Source organism: Xiphias gladius, chromosome 18 (genome assembly GCF_016859285.1).
Source record: "Xiphias gladius isolate SHS-SW01 ecotype Sanya breed wild chromosome 18, ASM1685928v1, whole genome shotgun sequence".
In the NCBI taxonomy this organism is placed as follows: domain Eukaryota; kingdom Metazoa; phylum Chordata; class Actinopteri; order Istiophoriformes; family Xiphiidae; genus Xiphias; species Xiphias gladius.
This window is the reverse complement of record NC_053417.1, coordinates 21,205,889-21,232,173: the sequence shown is the minus strand read 5'-3', so window position 1 is coordinate 21,232,173 and position 26,285 is coordinate 21,205,889. Positions and strand designations below refer to the sequence as shown.

At 39.7% G+C, this 26,285-nt stretch overlaps 1 protein-coding gene across 1 annotated transcript; it reads left to right on the top strand.

Moving 5' to 3' along the window:
• The first annotated feature begins 584 nt into the window (after positions 1–584).
• Positions 585–24,680, top strand: cacnb3a (calcium channel, voltage-dependent, beta 3a). Its single transcript, XM_040153873.1, has 14 exons — positions 585–1,017; positions 2,004–2,096; positions 11,245–11,364; positions 12,752–12,874; positions 12,981–13,096; positions 13,182–13,261; positions 13,365–13,384; positions 14,214–14,291; positions 16,762–16,820; positions 16,946–17,046; positions 18,157–18,308; positions 18,396–18,491; positions 20,748–20,918; positions 23,177–24,680. Exons 1-14 carry the CDS (start codon positions 937–939, stop codon positions 23,588–23,590), a joined length of 1,704 nt encoding a protein of 567 aa, XP_040009807.1. The 5' UTR covers positions 585–936; the 3' UTR covers positions 23,591–24,680.
• Positions 24,681–26,285: the final 1,605 nt, after the last annotated feature.

The window sequence follows — 26,285 nt, the reverse complement described above, 5'->3', positions numbered from 1 at the left end:
TCATGAGTGACGACTCTGTGCCGTCAGTGTAGTTACCTCGTCTCCTTCATAGCTATGCCGTCGCTGATCTTTTTATATATTTAAAAAAAAAAAAAAAAAATCAATCTATCTGTGAATTCTTGAATTGTGAATTCCAGTATTGTCGGAATGAAATGGAAATATCTACGGGGAAAGTCCCACAAGTTTCCTCTGGCTACGCGTGGAGATAATGAAACTGTAAAACTGCCATGTATAGTGGGGGTCAACGGGGGCCCACCAACAAATCAGTCCACCATTTTTACTGGTGGGCCCCAGCCCCCGGTCCAACATTTCTGCTGGTGGGGGCTAGGTCGTTGATCCGGCCATAGTTATCTGAAAGTGGTACAGAGAAATGCTTCACCAGACCCCGAGCTCCCCTCCTGTACGCTGTGAATTCAAAGATCCACATATTATTTGCCAGTAGTTTCAAAGCAAACAAATATTCTACACAGACGAGAAGGGAAACGGTGTAAAGCAACGCACTTCCAAAAAAAAAAAAAAAAGAAGAATAGAAGAAGAAGAAGAAGAAGAAGAAGAAGAAGAGGGGGAAAGAAATGCCGGTGTGAAGTGATTTCTGTGCCGGTTAAGCTAACCTTGACACCCCCGGCACAGACGCACAGTTAGTACGGACCTGCTCGGTTGCTCGAGCGATGACGCTTCAGTCTCAACGGTTTATTTTAGCTCCGGCATTTTTCCTGCCCGCGTTTGCGTTTTCCCCGATGTAACACGCGTTGTGTGCGCGAGCTACGGCCTTCCAAATCCGCCGAAATGTGGACACCAGTCGCCCTGTCTGCGTATCTTCGCACCCGCATGCCGCTTCTTTCGCTGTCTACCGCCGCATTTAGATGTATTTTGAATCCCCCGTTTCCTCCAGTGACCCATGTCTGTGTGCATCCCGCCTCCCTGCGCTCTCAATAGATGGTGCAAGTCAAAATGTCCAAATCGCCCGTAGACCCTCTGTCTGCTGTGGAAACCGGCTCTCAGTCGCACTATTTTCAGGTAAATCCACACACTTCAGTCCATTTTTCACTCGTCTATCACCGAGGAGAGTGTGGTGTGGTGGTGGTGGTGGTGGGGGGGCGGTCAGTTAATGTCTTTGCTACTTGTTGTTGTAAATGAGGCGTCGCGTTTTGGCAGCAAGCTACTTTATTTAGATTTTTTGATTTTTTTTTTTAACACCTCTGCCTTCACTGAAACTGCAGATTGATGCTTGATTGGTGTTAAAAAAAAAAAAAAAAAAAAGACCAAGGAGATGCGATTATAAAGTGGATACTCTGCCTTTAGGACACACACAGAAACAGGTTAAAAATCTCCTCGGTTCTTGTTACATTTGCTGTTTGAGATCAAGCCTTTTGTTTATTTCTAATGCATTTCCTTTCAACACCGAATCCACACTAACGCAGGGAAACCAGCACACACCAGTAACCTCGTGGGACTTGAGGATGCTGGTTTCCACTGGTTTAAAGGAGCATGTCTCTGACTCACCTGTAGCCTGAATCTACAGGGCCATGTCAGCTGTCACCGCAACATCCAAGCTTTCTTATTAATGGGCCGTGCTACAGGAGGCCTGAGGGGAAACTGTCTCTCTGCGTTACACACAGTATGAGCAGCTAGATTCATTTTGTTTTGAGATATTTGTGACTCTGGTGAAATGACAGCTTATTATATTTGCTGCTCTTGTGCACTGAAGCTCTTTTACACACATTCTCCCTGAATTTAGGCTTTTATTTGGTCAAAATTATGAAGCCAAATCAGCATAGACAAGCTGTCCGTCTATCTATCTATCTATTTTAATTTCAAACAAATTTGCGATCAATGAAATTATGTCGCCCAGACCCAAATGACAAGGAGAAAACCTTAAGGTCTCGGACAGTTGCTCGCTTTGCCCGGTTGGTAATCCAGCCTTGCTATCTATCTATCTATCTAGCTATCTATCTCCTCCACTCCCTTTTTTCTCTCACCAGTGTACTTTCCTTTCATCACAGCTGCCCAGGAAGTTGCCTAAAAGGAAAAGCCGCTTCAAACGCTCAGATGGCAGCACGTCTTCTGACACAACATCCAGCTTCATCAAACGTCAGGTAAAAAAGCTCTCGGAGCCAGTTCTTTGCCTTCTTCTTCCTCATTTATGCCCGCATTGTCGGCTACTTACATTTTTCTGGTACATCACGGTCACGTCCAGGTTATCGTTCTTATTTGTGTTGGGAGAAAAATGTAGGCCACACTGTGCTCTAAGGTCAAAATGAAGCTATAGTGGTCTGAGGTTGCTTTTTCACCGGAGGAGGTGTCTCTGCATTATTCTGTTGGCATTGTATGGCACCTATAGTTTTTGCTCGATATATTCTATTGGTGGTGAATCCAGGTTCCTCTTCTGGGCTCAAAAATACATTTGCAGTTCTGTATTTATTATCCTGCATCCAGTTCATGAACGTTTCTGCTCTCCGTCTGCATCCCCAGAGCTTTCTCCTCAGTTGCAGTTGTTGTTTTGCACAGTAGAGGGCAGCAAAATGCTTGAAAGTGGAGGTGTGTTACATCAAAATCCCAAGACAGCCCAGTTTTTTTAATTAATGTTTTTAGGTCATGCACATGCACAAGACTCAGATGGAGATTTGGTGTTATTTAAGACGATCTCCGTGACTGAAAAATAGAAAAAAAAGAGAAAAAAAGCAGAAGAGATTCCCCTCATGCTGTTGCTGCGTGGCTGTTGTGAATCATACCCTCTCGTCTAGATCAGATGATCTGATGGTGTATAATAATCAAGACAACTGTAATTTACCTCCATGTGTCGTTTCTGAAGATGTATTTGATTTGATTTGGGTGTTGGTGTAAAACCAGAGGGTGGTCTCAGAGAGTTCAGCAGAGGGGAGAACTCGATCCCTGTAGAAATCAGATTTTGAGGGAGTCGAGAAGTTTCACGGAGCTCATCCCAAACCACTAGATCCCTGAGGTTCATGAGCCTCAATATATCAAAGAAGGAAAGTCGGGAGTTGGGAAGGATTTAGATATCCGCTCTAAAAAGAGACCTCGTGTACTAATGACAGAAACTACAAGGCTCTCTTTACATTCCTGCTGGCTTTCACTCGTTTCAGTCCTGATTTATTCATCTAGAGCTGAAACGATTAGAGTAGAATAGGTTAGAATGGTTAGAATATAATACAACTTTTATCATTCAACAAGGTGGAAAACTGTCTTTGGCTCAAACATTTAAAAAAAACACACACACACATCACGTAACAACACTGACAATATGAATTAATTAATTCGTTTCTCAAACATGAGTGTTTGCAGCTTTGTCATAAATGACTGTAAACTGAATACCATTGGGTGGAAGAGGTGGAAGAATATTGTATTTAAGTAAAAGTACCATTACCGCAGTGTAGAAATACTTTGATACAAGTAAAAGGAATGCATTCAAAAATTTACACAAGTAAAAGTACATAAATTGCATAAAGCGATACTTAAAGTACCAATGTAACAGTACTCATAATGCAGAATGGCCTGTTTTCAGAGTAATGATTATGATATTATGGGAATATAATTACGGATGTGCACATCACCTTAATGTTGCAGCTGGTAAATTACTTTATATACTGCTGCATGGCTTGTAAATCAATAAAGGAGTCAAAAAAGTCTGATATTAACCCATATATTTGTGCTGTTAACCTGAATCTGCAAAGTAACTAGTAATTAAAGTTATTAACTAAATGTAGTGGAGTAAAAAAGTACAATATTTGCCTCTGAACCTAGTGGAGTAGAAGTATAAAGTAGCAGAAAATGAAAATACTCATGTAAAGTACTAGTAAGTACAAGTACAAGCAGTATAATTACTTGACTTAATGTACGGCATTACATTCCTTTTGGTTTGAGACTGTTGGTCTGACAAAACAAGCAATTTAAAGATGTTTCCATGGACTTTAGGAAACTGTGAGTAATCAGCAGATTAATCGATAATGAAAATAATTGTTAGTTGATGTGTTTAAATCAGCTTTTGTCTGGACTTATTCAACTAAATTGTGAATTGAAACTCTAAAAACGTAGCAGATTGGAAAGAGGCTGAAATGCATCTTCAATACGACTGGTTAATTAACCTAAGTTTGTCAGAAGATTCACTTTATTGATAATTGATTAATCTTTTAAAGTGAGACTGAGCCTGTTTGTAAAGTGAGACTCAAACTATATGTTTGTCAACAGGCTATGGCGTCTGACACCACTGCTCTCAGGCTTATTTTGTTTATACTAAAGGAGAAATAAGGGCGCATGGTTCATTATCATTTCAGAAATGTATTGCACTGATCCACAAACGCCATTGTCTTTCAGTGGGCTAATCAGTGACTCTATTGACTAATCGTTTCAGCTCCAAATTCACGCGCAAAATATTAATTAAGCCCTAACCCTGGAAAGGTAATACAGTGCATTATGATTCCTTGAACCACTTGAAGTTATCAAGCTAGATATGCTTTCTAACAAATGGTAGTGCAATTCAAATATCAAAGTATAGCTCAAAGTATTAATCGATTAATTGTCAATTGACAGAAAATAATCGGCTGCTATTTTTGTGACTGATTAATCATTTAGGTAATTTTTCAAACAAAACTGCCTAATTTTTCCATGTTCCAAATTTTCAATTGTGATGATTTGCTGATATTTGTATTATATGATAGAAAACTGAATATCTTTAGGTTTTGCAGCAATTTGAAGGAGTCAGCTTGGCTTTTTCTGCCAACTTTATAGACCAAACGATTATCTGCTCATCAGCTGATTATGGAAATAATCGTTAGTTGCAGTCCTATATCAACTGTTGTCTTTATATTCAATATGTTCAATATTTCATTCAGTTTATATTCAAAAACAGGAAAGCTTCTTTAGTAAGTAAAAGAAAGCCTTTTGAATTCAACATTCAACAAAACCTTTGCATATTAAATAAGGTAAGTGAAATAACGTTTAAACTGTACAGGAACAACCTATTTCCACTACAACTAACAAATTATTTTCATTTTGATATTTTTTGAAATGTCAAAAAGTAGTGGAAAACGCCTACCACAACCTCTGATAGCGTGCTCCATTTTGCATCGTGTTCCCTGTCGGCAAAATACCCAGATTTGTTAAGCTCAGACGCTAAAAAAAAAAAATCTCTTATCAAATTCATTATTTTTTATAACCAAAGACCGATGTTGAAAACATGCAGGTTAGCGTTAGCAAGCTTCTCATTTATAGCCGGCGCTGACCGTTGCTTTGGGCGGTTAAGGTGACCAACGTCACTGGAGACAGATTATATCACCTGTAGCCAATTAATGGTAACAGCTCCACTGAAACTTTAGTCTGTTGGTCAATGTGCTCTCTCCAAGCCGCTGACTGTACTCTGCCAAAGACAGTGTGAAGAGACACCTCACTCTGTGACAAATGACTTTACAACCACTAGTGAACTCTGTTTTTGTAGTTCAACAGAGTGGCGACTCTTTTCTGATCAGTGCGCCACGTTAAATACAGGAGAGTCCTAGTGAAACTATTTATTCATCAAATCAACATTTTGAGCTCATTGCCAACTTAGTTGTGAATGAGGACCTCCATTATTCAATTACATACAGTGTGTCTAAACAATCAATATCAATCAACAATCAACATTTCATTTCTTCTGCTGCTCGTCTCATTTTCAGATTGTAGCTACAGTTGATCACAGACCTTAACTGAATTTTTGAATTGTTTTTTTTTTCTTTTTTGTAACTTTACTTAGTTGCAAATGGTGACCGCCAAATTTAATGAGATTTGATACGGGATTTGACAGGATTCGGACTTTTCAAAAGTGGATCTGACACAGGATTTAGATTCGATAAAATGCTATCGAACCCCCAACCCAACGTGACGTCCTTAAATTTCTTGTGTTTGCGAACACCAGTCCAAAACCCAAAAATATTTCATTTATTATCATATATGATCCAAATAACCAAACTCTCATATTTAAAAAGCTGGAAGCAGCAAATATTCTGCATTTTTGCTTTAAAAATGATAAATTGATTCACAATTGATCACAATTTTCTTCTGATTGACTTGTTGCAGCTCTAGTAAAAAATGTATTCGCAAAGAAAGTAGTTTAAACACTGAAAAACAAAATTAAATTTCATATTAAATTCACTCATAAGGTTTTAAGGGCTATGGACATGATATTCGTTTCTTACCATAATGGGTCATTTGTTTGACACCTGCAAACATGAAATTCAAACACCATGAAAAATACCTTGGTTTCATGCATGGCACCATTAGCGTGACGGGAATGTGGAGCAGTGTGAGAGGCGTTGGTGAGAAGGAAAAAAAAGGGCTGAGCAGACATCTTCTTCAGGAGGGGACATTAGTTATCCTGATCGGGGGGCTTAATGACAATCTCCAGATTCCCTGAGAATATTGCACGGCTTAAAATATTCATGATGCTCATTTTGAAGGCCTCGGGCGATTTGACGTGTGGGTTCACTGTTCACACGAGCACCTTTGGTTTCATTTCAATCATTACCTACCCTCTGCATGCACTATGGGTGAGATGACAAAGTGTTTCATGCAGAAGGAGTACATTTCACAAACAGAGCAGATAGTTTCTTGTCTGTGATAGGGGTGGGGTGTCTATGGAGGAGCAGTGGAGTATGACTCATTTCTGCAGCAGGATACCATGAGCTGTATGCTGCCATAAGTGTGGATTCATGTGTTATATGTAGGACATGAGGTTTGAAACAGGAGGGGTAATCTGGAGCTATATGTGATTACAAAAGCCTCTTCCTCTCTGTTCCTTCTGTACCTGTGAATGTTGAATTGGACTTGAATGGAGGAATGTGATGTAAATTTAGAAAGGTGGTTTGGTCAAGTGACGCAAAAGCCGCGTTGGTTGTTGTTGTTAGTTTATGTGAGTGTGAGTGTGCGTTTGTTTGTTGTGATGGAATGAGGTGGAGTAAGAATAGAAAAGAAGGTGTTGCTAGTGCCTGCTCCAGTGCAGGTCGTCCCTGGTTAGGTGATGGGACACAGTGCAGTTTGTTTGCATTTTACAGCATGTAGTATATAGAGAGGGAGGGACTGGCAGCAGCAGCATCACCACATTAACTGAGTAAGTACAAATGACTCCCAACACAGTCTGCTTGTCTTTCTCCCTGTTTGAAACTCCTCTCTTTCTGTCTCGCTTTGTTCCATCTTATCGTTGCCGCTCCCCTCTGTGTTTTCCTTTGTCTTCCTCCCTCAACTCACCTCCCTGCTCCAACAAACACTTTTGTTTCTTCCATTCTTTAGCTTGTTTTACTTTTTGATTGGCATCATCCTGTGCACACTCTTCACACTTCCCCGCCGAGTCTTGTGACTGATGAATTTGACATAGAGTATGCCCGATGTTGACTTTGATATTGATGTAACCACGCCATTAGTTTGTGATTTATTGCAGTGTGTATGAGGGAGCTCCGTGCGTGTGTAACATGCTGACACTGAATTATGACCGCACAGTTAATTGAACGCTTTTTGAAATTGGATATGTGGCAATTGGATTTCCAAATCGCTAGAGCTTGCAGTTTTGTTTTTGTTTTTTTTGTTTGTTTTTTTGTTTGTTTTTTCCCCTGTGAGGGAAAGGTGTTTCAGGATCCTGAATAATGTATTCTGATGTTGTGCAGAATCTCCGTCCTGCAAATAAAGCCACAGAAATTACATTTTTGCATCAGTACGCACTCCCTGCATTTTATGCAATTTCAAAGAAACATGCTGTGTCTTCTATTTTTATTCCATTTATAAGGAATCATGTAACTTCGACATTCCTACCAACCCTTTTTAAGGCAAACAGTAGATTTTTGAGTCTCTCCCATCTGACAATTGTTTGTTTTCCGAAGCTGCCAATCTTGTTTTCAAGCCTTCTTCACACATATTAATGGACAATTGTGTGGAAGTGAGAAAGTAAACAGGATCTGACCTTCTCTCTCAAGTTCTGTGTTTTCATTCTTTACACAACTGTTTTCTGTCACTTTTCATGTGCATAAACAAGTGCAACAGGCAGCTGTTTTCAGTGAAAGAGCTCTGATAAATCGACTGCATGCTATCTGCCCAGAACCAAACAGCAAACAGACACAGTTAGTGACTACCTGGTGAACACAGTGGTTCACAGTGGAGCGAATATTGGATATCTTGACCTGGATTTGTCAAGTGGAAATAAAAACAGCACTAAATGAATGTTAATGTTGTTCTGTATCTTCTAGGTGCTCAGATAAGCAACTCATATCAACCTTATAAGGTGATAATTTCTTAACATTGCGTTTACAGTTTGCTGCACTGTCCCCAATTGTTTTGAGAGTGGTAGATTCCAATCTTGCACTTGGGTTTTTGGTCGCAACTCTTTGTTTACATTTTGATCGATGATTGTTGCTTTAAAGTTGCTCTTTGGCATTCTCTACTATGGTTAACCAGTCAATTAACCTACAATTTAAGAACAGAGCCCATGGTGAAGATATCTCTACATGTCTTGCCAAAAGAAAACTAGAACACAAATGAACGTAAATTATTAAACCACTGAATAACATATCAGTGAAATCCTGGTAAAATTAGTGTAGAAATCCCCTGCTGTTCTGTCCCTGGACTACAGGATGACTTGGCCCTCCTGAGGACTCAACTAGCTGGATAATACACTTCCCTATCGGCCCCTCCCTGTGGAGTTGAGGCCATCGGTGTTGCAGTGTGTGAAGAATAATCACAGAAGCAGAATAGGGAGGAAAAGAGTTCAAATTTGCCCCCCAGACGGGGACAATAGCAGTAAAAAAAAAAAAAAAAAAAAAGGACATGACCAGACAATAAAGGTGTACTGAGATTGCTACATTCCGCACTGCAGAACCAGTAAAATACACTATTTTCTGGTGGTAACACCGTTTTTTTTTTTTTTTAAGGATTTAACAAGTAACCAGGGCAGAGTGTGCGCAGCAGAGGTCCACAGCCTCATGTCCAAACATTAATAATGAACAACAATCACAGCCCAGGCAGCTCTCTGTGTCCCAACATCATTAAACAGCTCACTGACATAACGCCTTTCCCCTGCGCCCACCACCATATTTATTCCACTTTTATGTCTGTGTGTTTGAGTGTGTTCCCAGTGAAGACAGAGCAGTGAGAAAATTCAGATTCATGTCTTTTTCAGGCTCTAGCGCTGTCCTCCTAATCAGCCAGGTATGCAACTCTCTCTGCTATCTTTGTGTCTAGGTATCTGGGTCTCACTCCACTCCCTCATAGCATTGTATTATGTTCTAATCTCATCTTCCCCTTGAGATAGCCTCGCTTTATCTCGTCATATAAATCGTTTATACCTCTCTCGTCTCGCCAACCATCCGTCAGTCACCCTCCATCCTCGTAAACATCCTTCTCTTTTCAGGATATCTTGTAAATGATATTCACCCCCCTTCTCCATCTCGCCTTCTCTTTCTATCTATCCTGTTCTTCCTCACCCTCCTTTTCTGTCTCGGTGCTGCTCTGGCACTGGTGCAGTGGCGCCTCGCAGAGCTGCTAAAAATCAGATCTAGTTATCTAACATAGACACACACACAAAAAAAGAAACAAGAAGAGCTGTTCGTTTGCTGCTTCTCTGGGGCTTGAAGTGGTACTGTAGATAAAGATTTATTTTGGATTATACATATGCATTCTGAAGTGCAGGAAAAGCAAAGGTGGTGGTTATTTTTCATATCTGGGCACTTTTTTTGTATTTCGAGCCTGAACTGCCTTTTGTTGTGCTGCTGCTAATTGGTCCTCCAGAGGATCCATTTGTATATGTTGGCAAGATGGATGACCAGGACTAACTCACTGCACTCTGGAGGAGAGGAAAACCAATGTGAAAACTGTATTATGTGCTTCTTGTCATATAGATTATGCTTGATTGCCTCAGTATATATTAATGTAATTATGAAAACTGCAGTTACCTGTGAGAGGTTTTTATCTGAGCAAGGTTTATTTTCTCCTCTTTTGCTTCGGTCACTTCTTTTATTCTTTATATTTCATATTTGTCTCCTGTGTTGTCTTTCTCTTTTGCCTGAGTTGGATTTGTTTTTGCTGCAGCGGTTCTCCTTACTGACAGATTCAGAATAAGTTCCTTCAGCAAAGCCAAGTAGATACCAAATATATGAGAACTCTCTCACACACACACACACACACACACACACATGCACACACACAGACTACCCAAACTGCATTTAGAACACTACTTCATTTTCTTCTCCATTCATGTTTTTCTCTTTTTTTATAAAAATCAGCACCATGTTTGAATGACTATAAAATACAGTATAATGGGACTGTTTTCATTATTGATTAAACTCTCGATTTTCTCAACTAATTGATTATTTGCTTCTGCTATAAAATGCCCATAATTATTTTCCAGTGTCTATGGTGCCATTTTCAAATTTCTTGTTTTTATTCCTGCCAGCAGTTATAAACCCAAAGATATTCCATTTACTCGCATATAGGACAAAGAAAAGCGGGAAAAAATCCCATTTGAAAAACTGGAACCAGTGCATTCTTGGCATTGTTGCTTTAAAAAAGATTGAAATGATTATAAAAATAGTTGCTGATTAATTTTCAGTCAAATGACTAATTGATTAATCAAATAATTATTTCAGCTCTATAGTATATAATGCAGACATTTAAGAAAATCATCACAGGAATCTTCATACCAGTTCTGAATGAAGGCCAGCAGCAGCACCTATCAAGTGATTTTCACCATTTTGTGTAAAATGCCTCTGTGTTTGTTTGTTTTATCTGTCGCTCTCTGCATAATGTGCTAGCCATCCCTGTGATATGTCCCTAAACAACTTACAATGAAAAATGATAGCCACCATATATTTTGCTAATGAGATGTCCTTGGAGAATAAACAGGGGAAGAAAGGATGTATATGTGCTGCACTGTGGGGGATGATGGAATGGATTGGGGCCAAGCAGGAGAGAAGAGGAAGCAGTTGCCTCCTTTTGTGCTATATTTGGTCTACCAGAAGATGGCTGGTGTGGGAGAGCAGCACATTGTGTTGTAGATACACGCGGGCTCACACATGAATGTGTTCATGAATACGGATATGTATTTGCACGTACACCTGCACAGAACCAGGCTGCAGAAGCCAAAGTATAAACGGAAACAACAGATCCGTGTATCTACTCTCACAGTAAAATGTCAAGCAAGTAATGAAATTATCAATTCATATATCACAAATAATAGTCCAACCACATCCACCATCGGCTCTCTCCTGACAGGGGTCGGCTGATTCGTACACCAGTAGACCGTCGGATTCAGACCTGTCAGCAGAGGAGGACCGCGAGGCGTATCGGCGTGAAGCCGAGCGCCAGGCACAACTGCAGCTCGACAGAGCTAAGGTAGGTCATACACTGAGTCACACTGCTACACGCTGTTGTGTTTCAACAGTTTGAGGTCTGGAGCAACGTGTTCATTGAGTGCACCGGGAGTACTTTCATATATACAGTGATGGAATGTAACTAAGTGCATTTACTCAAATACTGTACATAAGTACAATTCTGAGGTACAAGTATTTTACTTGAGTGCTTCCGTTTTCTGCTACTTTATACTATGTACTGTGCTACTACTTATACTTACTGTACTACATTTACAAGTTACTTTGTAGATTGATATAATAATAATACAGAATATAACCCGTAAAGATTTGCAAACCAAAGACATCATTTAGTCAAAACAAAATAGTTAAATCTACAGTACATCTAAAGCTAAAATGCTGTTTTAGTGCAAACCAGAGGTGAAACACATTGTATGGCAAGTCTCAAGTGAGTTCAAGTCCAGTCAGATTTTATTGATATAGCCAAATATCACAAATCACAAATTTGCCTCAGAAGGCTTAACAATCTGTAAGTACCCTCTGTCCTTTAACCCTCAAAAAAGGAAAAACTCCCCAAAAAAAAAACCCTTCAACTGATTTCAACTAGATGTATAGTATGGACAATCAGGATGACAAAACTATAGTTTGTAAACATTAATCAAGAATAAGAACATAAATATCAAGTCGTGGCGATAAAATCTAGTCCCAAATCTAGACCAGCAGATCCCAAGTCACGTCCGATCCCTAAACTTTATATTTTGAGTCCTAAACAAGTCATCATGAAATTAGGAACAGCAGCAATGGCAGGTTAACTTGACAGATAGCTGATATTAGACATTGCTGATTGTTTTTAAAGACAACATTCAGGCTACCAAATCTTGGGTGAAAAAAATTTGGTTACCACGCTGGTTGTGTCAAGGGCTCATTGATTTCAAGTTCTTGGCGTCAGTTCTCAGCTAATGTTAGCTTAAACATAGCCGGCCAAAGAACATTAATGTTAACCTCAACTTACCGGTCTCGGTGTAGCCTCAAATGTTGAACAAAGGTGTTGTTTCTCCCTGCGTGACTTTTGAGCCTTATGTGGGTGTCCATTCTGTGTTGACTACAATTGTCTTTATATCCATATGTGATAATCCGAGGAATGGCCTGTCTCCTAGTCTGCACTGCCAAACACACCTTTCCCTCCTGCTCGACTTGCGCAATTTTCGGAGTGAATCCAAGTTTTCATGTCTGTGCTGTCAGGAAAATGAAGAACTCAAAAAGATTAAGTCCAAGTGAAGTCATGAGTCACTGGTTTTAAAGCCAAAGTCACCAGATCCATGACTCAAGTCCAAAACTCTGGTGAGTTATATGTTTGTACTCCAGTTTCCATCATTGACCAGTGGTTTTCTTCTTATCTACTGTAACCACAGTCCAAACCTGTAGCGTTTGCGGTAAAGACAAATGTGAGTTACTGTGGAGCTCTGGATGAGGACTGTCCTGTCCAAGGGGCTGCAGTCAATTTTGATGCCAAAGACTTCCTGCACATCAAAGAAGTGAGTGATTATCTGCTGTTAATGAGGATGACCACCTTCCTTAGAACGACATGAAAACAAAACAGGTATATGTGACATGTTAGTGCTGTTGCCCTGAACTTAACAGAAGTACAATAATGACTGGTGGATCGGTCGGCTGGTAAAGGAGGGAGCAGATATCACTTTCATCCCCAGCCCTCTACGACTGGAGGCCATGAGACTCAAACAGGAGCAGAAACAGAGGTCAGCTAATGCATTTAACCACAAGCTTCTCGGAGGATTTGTTTCTGCAATACGAGCTTGATAAATTTGTGTTGCTTTGTTGCAGGAAAACAGGGGGCAACTCCTCTAGTTTAGGAGATATGGTGACTGGGAGCTGGAGGACCACACCGCCATCTGCAGGTGAATGTGAGTACTGAAAACCTTCCTCTGGTGCTGGAACTGAAACCTACTACTGCTGTCTTTCTGCCTTTCTCCCTTCAATGATTGTTATTTTTCTTCTTTTCACAAGCCAAACAGAAGCAAAAACAGGTAGGTTCCGGCACTTTATGAGGACACAGCATTTGCTCATAATACCTAGGTTTCGACTTTTGACTATCAGGGTATCTGTAGGAAAAGTCTTACCACTGAATTCAGTTCCCTCAAAAAAAAGGGACTTAAAAATATTAAAACGTCCGAAATGTAATTAAAAAAGGTCTAAAATATTTTTTTCTTCCCTGCTGTGGACAGTAACATAAGTTATAACTTTAACAATGGAACACCATACATCTTAATACTACACTATACCAACAGTGGATTGTGCATGTAGGAGGCTGTTGAATTGTGTTGTTTTTTTTAGTTATTATTTATTATTAATTATTATTATTATTACTGCTGACTACAGTAGCAAGGAATCTCATTGGCTTATAATGGGCTTGTGTCAGTTTTTGCAAAAACCTAAATTAAATCAATTTTCAATTGGTTAATCCACCCATCAGTTTTCTGAGACTTATCTGGGTCTAGCTCACATGAAATAATCAATTATATTACTAAGAGGATTTTGTTAAAATACAGCTAGGAACAACTGACAAAAATGTGATACAAAATTTATTTAATTAATGTATTTTATAAATAATTTTAGGCCTTATCATCCCCAATGTTTTTCCATCATTTTTTGACAGTTATGAATGTGAAAAAGATATTTAAAAGGTATCAAATTTTATTCTATTTAGTATTAAAAAGGTCTTAAAAAGTCATCATATTCATTAGGTGAACTCTGCAGAAACCCTGATTATGTTTTTTTTAGCGTTTCACTAACAAACCCAACCCCCATAATTTCTTACCCCTGCTCTCTCTGTTCTTCATTCCTCTCCCGTCGCAGGAACATGTCCCTCCCTACGATGTGGTGCCCTCTATGAGGCCGGTGGTCCTCGTGGGACCATCGCTGAAGGGCTATGAGGTCAGCCTCTCTCCATTTCACCTGCAGCAGATAGAGAGCGCAGTACATTGCATGCAATGTACTTTGCAAAGCATTTTTAAGTTACATCAAACATCTAATAAGGCCTAAAAATGATTTTTAGAATTTTTCCAGACACCGGGACAGTATTGGCGTTTCCAAGGGCGTAACCATGTTATACGCATTGGGGGGGGTCCACTGTAATCTGTGGATACAGGTTTACAAATAATACATGAGTGTATGGGAGTGCAAAGAATGCTGAACTACTGTAAATATATGGATAATGTAATAAATTGGTTTATGTACAAACAAAAGGTGGTTATGTACAGTATACAGTATATACACACATACAAATACATGAAGAGGTGGGCAGTAATGAATTACATTTACTAAGTTACATGTACTTATGTTACTTCTTTGAGTAAACTGTACTTGTTTGAGTACTTTTAATGCAGTATACCTTCTACTCTTACTCGAGTACATTGTGAGAGCAAAATCGGCAATGCTTTAATTTACAAGTTTGTTTTTTCCTACTAATTTCTATCTTTCAAACGATGTATAATTTGTCAAGGTTTTGTGTTTCGGTACAGAACAAAAACACACCTAAAGTAGCACGACCAAGGCCACAGTGTCCCATGGTTGGCACAGTGTATTTTTAAAGATTAAATTAGTTCAGTTACTTGTGTTGAGTTTATCATTATGCTTATATTAACCTTTGACAGTAAAGGCTAACTTGAAACTTCAATGTTTCTCATAACTTTATTGCAGAATGCTGTTTACAAATATTAAACTCCATTCTCATGAACCAAAAATAGGCTAAGAGAACAGACACACTGTTGTTAGTTAAAAATAGGCAAATACAAATAAAAAAAAAGGCTGTGTTGACTTTATCATTGATTACCAGAGAAATCTCCATTTAAACCATAAATATTTATTCATCCCTCATTATTGGAAACTTTATTCTTCATGTGTACTTAGTTGTATGTTTGTTTGTAGACACATTTCACATCTTGCATGTCCAGCTCACCTGCTCCCCTCCGACTAAAAGTCTCAAGGTTGCACCGGCTTAACACTCGACATTACTGGAGGTAAACCACACGGTTACTCTCTATTTTACTTATAATTAGAACCAAATTACATGGTTCTTTTCAGGAAACTTTTTGGCTGGACTGCAACAGTGGGGCCAGCCCTATAAATGTGAGTGTCCATGACTGACCAAGTGCTGAAGTTCCCCATTGGTCATTGCTCTTTCAAAATAAATAGGTGCAAACAGTTTCTGTTGCATCATCAGGGGGTGTTTACAGACAGTGTTGCAAACTTAGAGCCTTTGTCGCTAGATTTTTACCAACTTTTCACACACTTTTAACGACTTTTCTCCACAAATGCACCTAGCGACAAATCTAGCAACTTTTTGGACAAACCTCAGCTCCTTTCTGTAGAAGAGAGTCGCCAGTATTTCCCTGTGAGCCCAAGGTCTGGCTTTCCTTACGCAGACACACCTCTCTATGCGTCTCATTTCATTGACGGCACGGCAGCCGCCACAGACATGAACGAGCTTCTAATGTTCTCTCTGAGTGATCATTTTATAATGAATATGGTCTAAATCACAGCACAGCCAGTGTCTTTAATTTATGTGTATGGTGAATCTTTCAGACAATGACATTGCGGTTATGAAATCAGGATTTTAGCAGAGCAGAGCAGCAGCTTGGATATGGCTTGGAAGTGACTGCTGGTTAACATGTAATCTCAATGGGCCATGTTTCAGTCACTATTTCATATTTGTTCCATTGTCTGACAACAGAAAAAAATGTAAATGAGAAGAGCTTTATTGGGAATTTGGCCATATTAAAATACTGTATATGTGAGAACAGAGAGTAGGAGAGAAGTGACCAGATAAAGGGCGGTCCAGCCATAGACTAGGTTTTGACTTAGTCTTGTTAAGAAATTATCTGGACATTAATCAGAATTTACAGATCCATTTAAAAAAAGCCTTACTGAAAAATCATACAATATATAACAAATTATCTAATTAGAAAATTAGGTGTACTTCTTTACCTTTTTCTCTTTATTCATGAATTTACACACTATTCAAGGTTGTTTTTTAGGAAGGTACTTTAGTTTGCTTACTCAAGTAATTATTTTCATAACAACTTTTAGCACTACTGGAGTTCTTGTTTGTTTTAAAGTAACAAAACTTTTACTTGAGTACATGTTTTGGCTACTCTACCCACCTCTGTATACATGTGTTTGTAGAGTAATACATCTTGCTTATATTAACCTTTGACAGTAAATGAATATTATGGACATTTCACTGTTCATGACTATGGAAAAAAGCTGTAATTATATTATATTATCCTGACATTAAACCAAAGTATAAAATTATTTTTTAATTTTATAATGTATATTTAAATGTTGTTTTGTAGGTCTGTGTTCTGTCTTTCTAAAACAGTTGGTTTCTTATCCTCCCACCTAGGTCACAGATATGATGCAGAAAGCTCTTTTTGACTTCCTGAAACACAGATTTGAGGGAAGGTCAGTAAAATGGAGAGACTGCCGAATAGCTCCTGTAGTTGTGTAAAGTCAAGCCTTTAATTAATCTGATCAAAAATGTTTCACTGAATATTTTTTCTCCGCGTATTTTGTGAATTTGTTCGCAGAATCTCAATCACCCGTGTAACTGCCGACCTGTCTTTAGCCAAGAGATCGGTCCTCAACAAAAGACCCATAATGGAGAGATCCAACACTCGCTCCAGCCTAGGTAATGTCAGTAGGCTTGGGCAGTATGTGTGTTTTCGTACCTTAATACATTTGACCGGGGTATACGGTATATGACTTCTGTTGGCTAAGTTTCAAATTCAGTTTATTTTCAATTTTTCTTTTCCATCAGTAACTTGAAGCTTCAGTGTTTCTCATAACTTTATTGCAGAATGTTGTTTACAAATATTAAATTCCATTCTCATGAACCAAAAATAGGATAAGGGAACAGACACACTGTTGTTCAGTTAAACGTAGTCTTAATATAAGCAGATGGCCTAATGCCGGATTGGTAAGCCCTATGCTTTCCCTTTCATAAAAAAAGTGGCAAACATCACATCGAAAACAGATCATTTAAGCCAGACCCACTAAAGGCAATTGTGGGAGTTTGGGCAGAAATAGATAGAAAAATAGCCCTATACAAATAAAAAAAGGCTGAATAAATATTTAGCCTAATTAAATCACAACTGAATCCTTAGCCTGCTAGTACAAACCAGCCAAAAAGCAATGGATCATCCTTAAATTTAGCGCATAAAGGTCTAGCGGGCCTAATTGTCCAGATTTTTTGCCAAGAAAACAAGCATATTTACTTTGTCTGGCTTGAGTTGGAGCGTTTAGATTTGCGAGGTGACTGTATTAGCCCGTTTCGCTGAATATTCGTACAGATGCTGCAGCTGAGGCACAGATGCAGAAGTACTTGTGAGCCACACTGGACAACCATTTTCTGATGTATTACAGTCTCTTGTCACAACTTTCCTGGAGCAAATAGTGAAAACAGCTTCACCTGTGTTGGCTGGCTCACCTGTATGATTGGATCTGAACCCAAAATATTCCCAAATATTACCTGTTTTGCCAGTTGCACTGTATCCTGAATGACCTGTGGTGGGCCATTTTGTACACCACATTACCTCACGGTAAAAGAGCGCCTCTATGTCGGTTTAATAGAAAAAAAAAGTTTTCAATTTTTTTGAAGGTTTTGACAGTCATACCTTTGGGGTGTCTAAATGCCGTGGAATACCTTAATACTGTGATAGTGTCAGAATGAAAACTCCACAGATCTTTGTTCTTGAGAACCAATGAGTTTGAACTTACGAAATGTGTCGTCTCTGTGCAGCGGAGGTTCAGAGTGAGATTGAGAGGATATTTGAGCTCGCCAAAACCCTGCAGCTGGTGGTTCTGGACGCGGACACCATCAACCATCCTGCACAGCTCGCCAAAACCTCCCTCGCCCCCATCATTGTCTACGTTAAAGTTTCCTCACCAAAGGTACAGTAGGTTACCTCACTCAAGAGCGTCGGATTCGGGCAACTTCATCTTCCTTGATCTATAACACTATCTTTACCTTTCTCTCAGGTGCTCCAGAGGCTGATCAAATCCAGGGGAAAGTCTCAGAGCAAGCACCTGAATGTGCAGATGATGGCTGCAGACAAACTCTCTCAATGTCCCCCGGTGAGTGGAGGGAACAGGGTGATTTCTTTCAACTGCTGTAAAGCGTGGTCGGTCTTAATCGGCCTGTACAATCTGAACATTTATTACAGACAAGTAATGCTTACAAGGTGAAAAAGAGGAAGTAAATCCTTGATCATAAACCTTATTGGGTTAAGCTAAGGTGTTTGCACTTGAGGGGTTGTCACTTTGGTAACTTTAATGTGAGAATAGTACGTATTTTATATCTGCTCATTGGTTAGCAAGAAGGACACATTTTCTTGTTTTTTTTTTGTGACTAATAGGATGTAGCTGTTCAGTAAGTGTACGATATCATGGTTCTACACACTCATTATGATTAAAAAAATAGTGCTGTAGGGGCTATTTGTCCAAAATCGAAATCAAAATTAAATCAGACTTAAAATCTTACCACTGATGCACAATGGCGAAGTAATGTAACCAGGCAAAAGAAGTCCACTGTCAAAACCGAGGCTTTGCCTTTTCTTGAGATTTATTCATCCACAGCAAGTAAGAAAACAAAGGCACAAAGAAATCATGGCTTCTGCCGCCTCTCGTGCTCTGGTAAAAAGCTACAGACCCTCCCAGGTGCAAGCTGGTCCTATACCTACCTACCTACCTATATAAAACCTGAGTTGCCTACGGTGCCTACGGTGCCTACAGTGCTCCCTGGTTGTTACAAAATAAAGCCAAATAGACTAAACAAACAAATAGAAAAACAAAGCAAACTAAATAACAAAGGTTTCGTCATAATTTTCAAATTCAACCTGTGTGCTGCTAGTATGGACAGTTTTGTCGGCCCCTGATGGTAAAAATCGAACTTGAATTGACGAGGAAAGGGCGGTCCTTGTCAATTCTAGATAAAATCATGTAACTCATGAAGAGCTGTGATTTTTTTTAACCACGCTAGCGCAAGGGTGGATAACCCACTGGGCAACTGCCCAGGGACACCAGATCGCCAGGGCCCCCAAAAGCCCCAGGTTTACTCCTTATTATTTGGGTCTATAAATTTGATTAATGTCAAATCTGTTAGAAATTTGCACCACTGACTTTTTGGAAATTTCAACTATAAGAGGTCCTCCTGCAATCATCCATCCGGGCCCTGGTTTCATGTAACCTGAGTCAAAATCTGGTTTTAAGACCTTCACTGTTTCAATTTATCAAATTATCAAATTGTTTTAATTTTTTTCTGTGTCATGCTATCAGATTCACAGAAAACCTAATACTAAGTACTAAGGCTGTAACTAATAATTATTTTCATTACCAATACATCTGAATATTATTTTCTTAAATAATCGATTAATTGTTCGGTGTATAAAATGCCAGAAATTTTTTCCAATTAATTACTGTCAGTCGACCAACCAAGGACTCTAGAGTACTGGTTGTTTTCTGTGTGTCTGGGGAAATAATGGAACTGCCTTGTATAGTGGTAAACGGACTGCACTTCATAGCGCTTTTCTAGTCTAGTCGACCACTCAAAGCGCTTTACACTACATTCACCCATTCGCACACTCATTAACACAGTGGGCAATTTGGGGTTCAGTTTGGGGAGGAGCCTCGGATCGAACCACCGACCTTCCAGTTGCTCTACTTCCTGAGCCACAGCCACGGCTGTAGAGTGGGGGTCAATAGGGACCAACAACAAATGTTTGCCCCGTAAGATGTTAATCCGGCCGTGCGTTAGCAGCGTGGCTCGTCGGATGGTAATGTCTGTTTGATTGTTGGTCAGTTGATCCACCACTTTCATCCAGACTGAAATATCTTTTTTAGATGGACTACCGTGTGTTTAGTGTTATAGTTACCAAATGTTAGCATGCTAACAAGCTAAACCAAGGTGGCGCATGTGGTAAATGTTAGACTAGGGCTGTCAATAACAATTATTTTCATCACCGACTAATCTGCTGAATATTTTCTCTATTAATCATTTGGTCTATAAACTATCAGAAAATGGAGAGAAATAACCACCATAATTTACCACAGCCCAAGGAGATGTAATTGTTATTTTTGCCTGAAAAATTATTAAAAGGAGAATTTGATAACAAAGAGAGTCACAGATTCATTTTCTGTCAATTAACTACTTGATTAATTGATCAGTCGTTTCAGCTCTACATTACATTTGCTTAACATCAGCACGTTAGCATCGTGTTTCTGAGTACATTAGCATGCTAATGTTAGCATTTAGCTCAAGTACAGCCTCGCAGAGCAGCTAGCCCGTCATAGACTCCCAGTCTTGTTTATTTGTGTCTTGTTGTTCGCTTGTAGGATATGTTTGATGTCATTTTGGATGAGAACCAGCTGGAAGATGCTTGCGAGCATTTGGCTGAATACCTGGAGATTTACTGGCGTGCCACTCACCTCCCAGGGAACACTCCTCTGAATCCCTTATTGGAGCAGAGTCTGATGACCCCACCTTCCGCCATCTCTAGCCTACAGGTGAGTTCATCTCCACCTGTTTTTAAAAAGCAAGAGAGCATGTTGTAATACTGCGTTAATACTGTTTTAAGACTATCAAGTAGGAATGTTGTTTCGAACATGTGGTGTTGTCCCTGTCCTTACCAGCTCTTCCCATCTCCGATTCTCACGCCTGTGTTTTTATTTAATTGTCTCCGGTTGTCTTGTCTGTCCTCTCACTCATCCATGCTTAACATTTTTGCAGTTTTCTGAAACACAGGAATTAATTGAATGATCGCTTACAAAATGGGGTGAGTAGTAGGGTTTATATATATATATATATATATATATTTGCACCCTCAGCCCCAACAGTCCCCTCTTACACACCTACCGACACCTGAACACGATTCAGCAGCTGAGACAGCGAATGAACAGCATTTTATTCATTCAGATCACACCACAGAAAATAAGACGTGTTTCCTTATTGCATCTTGCCTCCTTTCCTTTAGTTGATGGTCTCAGGTGAATCGACGCTGCTCCACAAACCTTCTGGGAGAAAATTCACAAAGCTGTTTAGCTCAGGCTACAATGTAAAACCATAATTGAGCGCATCATGTTTGGATTCATAGAATGTTTGTATGAAATGTCAGCGTTTCGCCATTGTTCTCTAGTTTCTTTCCATTTCCTTTTCCAAGCATGCTTTGTGAATGGCGACCCTGCCCACAGTGGCACGAAATGCAATCTTGAATGACAGTGCTAATTAAAGGCACATGAGAAATGCTTAAATAATATATTCACGGAAATAATTGCGAATTTACACGGCAATAAACTGAGACCATAACTACCGTACGATACCATTTTAAGTCTGAGAGTAACCCCCTGGCCTTCCATTCAAGTGTTTTACCTGCATTTCTTTTGTTCAGTGTCTGTGGTATTAATCTGTAAACACACAGATAAAACACTGTAAACACTTTACTGAAAAGGAATTTGAAGAGACTTTACCAACACTAAAAACGCTGCTGCCCTACTAAATGCCAGTTATTAACGTTGTCAACAATGTGTACACAAATTTGCAAATGCGAACATGCGATACATGTGTAAAATAATCTAAAAGTGTGGGCAAATTACACATTTTGTTGATTTTTGAAGGGAAAAGAAGTAAAAACAACCCCTGCAGCAAATACACATTAGAAATTAGCATTTCTTCAAATGTGAATGCACTGTTACATTTTATTTTATGAGCTTAAAAAATGGAAGTTGAATATGCTGCAATTACTGTTTTTTTTTAAGCTGGAAAAAAAAAATACAGTGTATTAACTTGAAAAAAGGCTCGTTCTGAATGTGTGTTTGCTGCAGGGGTTGTATTTACTTCACTTCAAAAATCAAGAAAATATGTAGTGTGCCCAAAATTTTTCATATAAGTAAGTTATAGCAGTCCTGTGCACATCCACAAAATCTCAGTGTGATTAAAAAAAATAAATACAATTGTAATACAAAGAGTATCTGCACACAGGTCCCTTTAATTTTATCAGTGTTTATCAATGGTTTATTACCAAGTGGTGATTTTCAGACCTGATTTATAGCTGACAAATGCTGCTAATTGGCATCATAAGTGACATTTTGTCGCAGTGTTTGTAATTATCACAGCATATTAAGAGTTAAAAGATGTATTTACATCTGGTTTAAAGAAATCCCTTCCTAAAGTGACTCCAGTGTAAGAGATGATGGGCATAATTCACAGTCCTCGTTCTGTATAGAAATTCATTAAATTAATAACAAAATTACATATTTGTGCAACTGTCCCTCCGCTGCAGCTCAGCAAGGGAGCGTAGACTGTGAAAACCTTAAAAAGGGAATCCTTACCAAAAAGTCTGTAAGGTACCCACTTGTTTTACTGCTTCAGAGCACTGAAGCTTTTATACATTATCAGCTTCACACACATTTTTGAATGTAATTTTGCACAGAATGAGGACTGTGCATTTTGTCTCCTATATCTTACAATGCAAACACCTTAGGAAAGGATGTCTTTGCGGACAGTGCGGACAGGAGGAACAATTTCAACAACCGCTGTGAGTGTTGTTTTAAGAAAGGTTTAACCTTTCCTTCAAAATCCTTCTTGATGTAGTGTTAGCTGTGTTTTGTCCACCCTCCGTGTGTCTGTAGCAGAAAAACTGTCTGTGCTGTTAGAGAAAAAAAAGGCTGCAGAAAGTGTCAAGCTACTTTGAAATGTTTTCCTAGTTTCAGAGCTTTCTTTTGACGCGTTTTTTTTTTCCCACTCCATGGCTACTCGAATCCTCCAGAACCAGAACAAGAACCAGCCGCAGCCTCGTGAGGCGGTGGGCTTGGAGGGTGACGAGGAGGAAGAGGCGGGTGAGGAGGCCCACTCCCCCTTGGAGCAGGACAGTCTTATGCCGTCTGACGAGGCCAGCGACTCCCTGTCTCGCAGCCGCAGGGGGAGCCCATGCCACAGGGGGGGAGGGCAGGAAGAGGAGGAAGAGGAAGAGGAGGAAGAAGAGGAGGATGAGTACGCCTCCCCATGCCATTCTCGCACATACAGGGACATGTACCCGCCTCACCGTGGGCACGTGGGCAGTGCCCACAGTGCCAACGGGCACGAGTCACAGGACAGGCTGCTCCAACGCGAGGCTCAGCAAGGTCACAACCAGAGGAACAACCGCCAGCGCAGCCGCCACTGGCCCCGAGACACCTACTGAGGAACAAAGGCCCCCCCAACCCATCCTCCCTTAGCGTCCAGATCAGCATCGAGATCACCCTGAGCCCTCTGACAGTCGAACAGTCCCGAACACACATTTAGAGACGAAAAAAACAAAACATTCCCAAAATCAGCTCCAGACTTTAACATCAATCAGAAACAGACACAGCAGACAACTGTAGGTGTCAAGTATTTACAATCTCTCTCTTCCAGACTCCCCGTGTCAATTTATCTAAACCGATGGGATGCAATGACCTCTCCAGGGTCAGGTCATCCAGATAAAAGTCAACAGGGCTACTCACCTTTGCCATGGAAAGGTCTCTGGCTACCAGCTGTACGCAAACTCAAACTTTAGCTGCTTTGCCTAAGGTTTCTCTATTGTAGGATGTCTCATATATTGGCCTTAAAATTCCTAAGACTTTTAACTATCATTGATATTGCATGTATGAGTATAATTATTTTAAGGCTATTTGCACATTTACGTCAGAACATGAACTGAATGATCTTTACAGATAAACTAATGTAGGAATGTCTACTGTTGAATCAATTTATGGGGAATTGTAATGCATTTGATTACAGTGTATATACTGAATGGTCAATTGGTTTTGTTTCATTGCTATTTTATTGATTGATTTGTTTCATTCTGTTAGTATGGACTTGTTTACTGTTTCAGAGAAATGTTTCCAGCCATGTGTTGTTAATTTTCTACTCTGAAGACGGCGAATGGCGTCTGGGAGACACACGTTCAGTTAATCCTTCTGTAAACGGTCGCGATGCAAGTATGAAGCTGCAGTACAGCATCAGTGTCAAGTACAGTATGTCCTGGGCATCCCTTGTCTCTGCTGTTGCACAATCACTCTCTTAACACTTCTAAAAAAAAAATCTAAAAACGGGCACAGAGAATGTAAACACAACTTAGAAAGAGAATGTAATCTTTTCAAAGGACGAATTATTTGCCAAACCGCTTGTTTACATCGAGTCATTCACATATTTCAAGCACAGGCTGCACAGCTGCAGCTCCTCTCCAAATCCAGGCTTCAGAGAATGTAAGCTTGCATGCCTTTTGCACCTCCAGCTCCACCCAGGTGTCCGCGACCCAACCGATCTCCCTGTAATTCGATTGTAGCACATTATTGATTGTAGCATCCACAATTTCTACACTTAACCACCCCCACACACACACACACACACACACACACACACATTTCGTTGCGTTTTGTGTACTGCAGTTTTACTGAGGCAGATCCTCAGGTGTTAAGTCCTACACACTCGTCCCGCTCAACTTCGTGTAACGAATGTGTCGTGCTCCTGAAGGACTCGTAGCATCTATGACACGACGAAATTCTGTTCCTGCACCATTTTTAGTACATGAGCCGATGACAAGTTGGACGTGATGCTGATGAGCAGCGACCTGCTTCTGCTCACATACAGGGTCAGTGCTGTCTCAGCCTGCTTTAGGAATTACTGGTTTACTGCTTCCATGTCCCACAGATATCTCTATCTAGTGTTCTGTATATTTTGAAGAGAAAAAAAAAAATCAGCATGATTGGAAAAAAAAAAGAAAAAAAATCTATGCAAGTGTTGCATGAAATCTGATTGTTTCTTTTTAAAGTTAAGTATTTTAGTAACGCATTGATTCTGACTTTCCTCGTTGTCTTGTAGTGATAGTCTTGTCTTTGGGGCTACTCACTCCTCACACCACTAACAACACTATTACTAGATATCAGAACGCATCAGTTTATTTATCCACAAACCTGAGTATTGGGGACATTTTCCCACAACATTGGGTGGACACTGTTTGACGTCACGTAATAAAACTGCCCCAGATCAGGCCTACGCTTTTTTAATTTGTGATTTTGAGAAAAAAGGAATGAGTGAATTATTAGAGCCCTGCATGTCTTGGTTCCCCAATTAGGTATCTTCATTATATTTTGGCAGAGTATGTTTTTCAAAGCGGACCAATTTAGCAACTGATACAGCAGTTGAGGTATTTCAATTTATGAAGCACAATTTTTACAAGGGTTATGATTTAGTTTCCTCCGTCTTATTCTGTATGCAATACTAAGCCTAACATTGAAAAACTTTAAACGCCTTAGACTATCTGGACTTTCTCTTTTGTGTGAGTAGAAAAAAAAAAGAAAAAAATTGCACTACTTTTGTTTGGGACGGTTGCTTTCTAATGCAATAACTGCACTAATTATAACAATGTATCCACCAGACTAACACAGCGTGCTAGCGTGGCCCAACACGCCTCTTCCCTCTATTTATCTGAAGAGACAGCAAATGTGTAAAAAGTGAGACATTTCCTGCCTGATGCTGTATAGAATGCTTTCTATTTGAAAATAGATTTCCAATGCTGAGTAAAATATGACTTAAACTAAATAAACATGACATTTTATGTACTTTTAACTGTTTGGGTCATTTTTGTGTTTCACTATATTTGCATTTAATGGTACATCTAGTCCCAAAGGAAGCAGTGCTTTTCTGCTGTAGTGATGGCAGTGTTGGCCTCTCAGTCGGCCCAGACGACACTAAAATATCTCAACATCGAGCAGATGGATTGGCACAGAATTTTGCTCGGACATTTATAGTTCCCAGAAGATTCATCCCACTGACACTGTTGTCACCATGAGGTTGCCATTTGCGGTTTTAAGTGAAATATCTTGACATCTGTTGGATGGATAACCATGACATTT